The sequence below is a fragment of the Camelina sativa genome, chromosome 16 (assembly GCF_000633955.1).
Source record: "Camelina sativa cultivar DH55 chromosome 16, Cs, whole genome shotgun sequence".
Lineage (NCBI taxonomy): Eukaryota > Viridiplantae > Streptophyta > Magnoliopsida > Brassicales > Brassicaceae > Camelina > Camelina sativa.
The window spans coordinates 1507628-1511238 of NC_025700.1; the positions used below are offsets into that span (position 1 = coordinate 1507628).

The 3611-nt window shown below is 40.7% G+C and overlaps 2 protein-coding genes across 2 annotated transcripts in view; both read left to right on the forward strand.

Moving 5' to 3' along the window:
• On the forward strand, window positions 496-1050 carry LOC109129423 (cytochrome P450 76C1-like). The gene has a single exon (XM_019237650.1). It carries the CDS (start codon window positions 496-498, stop codon window positions 1048-1050), a length of 555 nt encoding a protein of 184 aa, XP_019093195.1.
• LOC104749240 (BEACH domain-containing protein C1-like) overlaps window positions 1404-3611 on the forward strand; it is a 14256-nt gene continuing 12048 nt past the window's right edge. The window contains exons 1-2 of the mRNA XM_010470830.2: window positions 1404-1563; window positions 1899-3545. Coding sequence (XP_010469132.1) covers window positions 1937-3545 — 1609 coding nt within the window. The 5' untranslated portion in view covers window positions 1404-1563; window positions 1899-1936. The remainder of the gene's footprint in view (window positions 1564-1898; window positions 3546-3611) is intronic.

Genomic DNA, 3611 nt, shown 5'->3' on the forward strand with positions numbered 1-3611 from the left:
GATTGATCTTATTCACGAAGACGGGTCGGAAGTCGACGTAAACGATATCAAACACTTTCTATTGGTAAGTGATTCAAGATTTCAAGTCTTAAAATTATGGTTCGATTGATTTTTTTCTCTTTGCGTTTGTTTTACGTAAATATTCAACGATTGTTTTGGTTTCGGAAACAGGACATTTAGCATTTAACTATTATAATTCATTTTCCTCAATCGTCACCGCAAAATATCTATAAAAATCGTTTATTACAAATTAACTGTTTTAATTCATTTTCCTCAAAGTGAAATATTACTTTGATAAAAGTAAAAATAATTTCTTTTTTTCTAGGAAAGTGTAATGTTTTAACTTTTAATTATTAAATGAAACACAAGCTAGCTAAGTATAATATAATCTTTTTTTTTTTCTTTTGTTTTGAGGACTTGTTTATTGCGGGAACGGGAACAAACTCTACCACCGTGGAATGGGCATTGGCTGAGCTGCTTCGTAACCCCGAGGCTATGGCTAATGCTAAAGTCGAGATCAACTTTATTGTTGGCCCAAACCGTTACGTTCGTGACTCCAATCTCTTAGAATTTCCCTATCTACAAGCTGTTGTAACAGAGACTCTCCGTTTGCATCCACCGAGTCCATTCCTGATCCCACGCAAAGCTGAGTCAGACGACGCAGAGATATTAGGGTACCCCATTCCTGAAAATGCTCAGATCCTGGTCAACGCTTGGGCCATAGGACGAGACCCGACCGTGTGGGAAAATCCGGAACGGTTTGAGCCAGAGAGATTCTTGGGACGAGACACTGAGACGATAGGAAAAGATTTCGAGATGATACCGTTTGGAGGTGGACTAAGGATATGCCCTGGAATATCATTGGCTTTGAGGATTGTGCCTCTCATGCTTGCTTCACTTATCTATTCGTTTGAATGGCATCCTAAAAACGTCAAAAACGAGTTCGTTCCAGAGGATTTGAATATGGACGAGACTTTCGGATTTACCTTGCACAAGACCGAACCTATTTATTCTGACACCCTCGAGAGAGCGTACAACTATTTTTATTAGTCTTTTCGTAATATCTTCTCTACTAGTTATTGGTACAAATTATATAGCGAAGTGTCTCGGAAGTTTGAGAACTATACGAGACCGGACATTGAATTAATAAATAAATTATTTCGTTTGGACCGGTTTTTTTTTATCTAATTGATAATGGAATGCTTATATATTTATGTATGCCTCGACGCGCCAACTAAGCGCGTGAAAGCGCAAGCCTTTCTTCTCTATTCATTGCCGCTGGATGCTTTGAAACGATGTCGTTTAGAAACTCCTCTAGAGAGAGCTGATCTCAAGGGTATTGAAAAGAAAAAAAAAACATGTTTTTTTTTTTTTAATTGATTGATTGATTTATATTTATTGGGAGCGAAATTGCTGAATCAAAACAACAGTCCCTCTTCCTCGCGCGCGCCTTTCTCCGATCGTTGCTGCTCCTCTTCTTCTCCGATTAGATCCTGACCGATTCTACAATGCATTTCTTACGGCGTCGTATCCAAGGGAACCCACTCTAGCTACGCGACTCAGGTATTCTCAATTGCTTCCATTTCACTTTTTTTCTTTTTTTCGTTTCGACATTATCTCCGATCCGTGCGTCATATGAAATTTCTGATATCTTACTAAATCGGATCCTCGGGAATTCTGATTTCATGTTTGATTTCTCCTCCGAAGCCTTTTAATTGTGCTCGGACGTTAAAATTGCCGAGGGGAAGGTGTTTGTTTTTTTCATGTTTGTAATTTTATTACTATGAATAGATTTGAGTTGGTATGCGTTAGTTACGTTTACATGTTCGTCATTGTCAATGATTTTATTCCTTGTTACTACGATACGAGCTAAAATCTGTAATGGCTGTTGTAATCAGGTGGTGGTGGGAATGGATAAGGCTATAAGTTTATAAAAATGGAAGAAGATGAAGTAAACAAGTTCTCCAAAGCCTCTGTTGGAAACCTCGATGTTGCTGATAAGCCTAATGTTGTAGATGATTCTAGCTTTCTTGCTGATGAACATGCTCTGGTAGGAATGGATGATGCAGATCATTTACAAGGGATTAGTTCAGTTGATGCTGTCCTCAAGGATGATCATTTTGAACAGGTTTCTCTAGGAGATCAAGATAGGAACCTTAACCAGTCTCTTTCAGCTACCAGTCTGGATTCTTTGAACCATCAAGAATCTGGGTTTCCTGTGGTACAGTCCCCACAGAGGCCTAAACCAAAGTCTACGATGCCAAACGTTTCTCCAGAGTTATTGCATCTTGTTGATTCAGCCATCATGGGTAAGCCTGAGAGCTTAGACAAAATTAAGAATATTGTTAGCGGTGTTGAGAGTTTTGTTGGGTCTGGAGAGGATTCAGAGACTATTGCTTTTCTTGTCACCGATTCACTTCTTGCTACCATGGGTGGAGTAGAGAGCTTTGAAGAGGATGAAGATAGCAACCCTCCTAGTGTGATGTTAAACTCTCGTGCTGCCATTGTTGCTGGCGAGCTTATTCCTTGCTTACCTTGTTCCGGTGACAGTGTCAATTTTATGTCCCCAAGGACCCGTATGGTGCGAGGATTGCTAGCAATTTTACGTTCTTGCACCAGAAACAGAGCTATGTGTTCCATGGCGGGTTTATTAAGTGTTCTCTTGCGATCAGTCGAGGAGATAATATCCAAGGACGCCACTATGATGCGGAATGCAGCAGTTTTGTTTCACTGTATTCAACATATAGCTGGGCACTCTCTTAGTGTTGAAGATTTGTATAGATGGCTTCATGTTATTAAAAAGTATCTTCCTACAGTGTGGTCAAGTCCATTGATGGATGCCTTGGAGAAGGCAATGAATGGAAAAGAATCAAGAGGACCTGCGTGTAGTTTTGAATTTGTTGGTGAAAGCTCAGGCTTACTTGGCCCGGGAGAAACTCGTTGGCCTTTTACCAATGGCTATGCATTTGCAACTTGGATTTACATTGAATCATTTGCTGATACATTAGATGCTTCAACCGCTGCAGCTGCAATTGCTGCTGCTTCAGCAGCCAAATCAGGAAAAACGTCTGCTGCAGCGGCTGCAAATGTACACAATGGTGAGGGTACTGCTCATATGCCTCGTCTGTTCAGCTTTTTAACCCCTGATAATCAGGGGATTGAAGCATATTTCTATGCACAATTTTTGGTGGTTGAGAGTGGCAGTGGTAAAGGAACTAAAACTTCACTGCATTTCACTCATGCATTTAAGCCTCAGCGTTGGTACTTTATTGGCCTTGAGCATACCTGCAACCAGGGACTCATAGGGAATTCAGACAGTGAATTGCGGCTATATATTGACGGGTCCTTGTATGAAACTCGTCCGTTTGAATATCCTCGTATATCCAAACCGCTTTCTTTCTGTTGCATCGGGTCAAATCCTCCATCTACAACTGCTGGTCAACAACGTCGTCGACGTCAGTGTGCTTTGTTTGCTGAGATGGGACCAGTTTATATATTTAAAGAACCGATTGGTCCTGAAAGAATGACACGATTGGCAACTAGAGGTGGGGATATATTGCCTTGTTTTGGCGATGGGGCAGGTCTTCCATGGTTAGCTACAAATGACCATG

Bases quoted from the DNA above. Each gene is read 5' to 3' on its own strand.
- LOC109129423 (XM_019237650.1), top strand. From the start codon at position 496: ATGGCTAATGCTAAAGTCGAGATCAACTTTATTGTTGGCCCAAACCGT.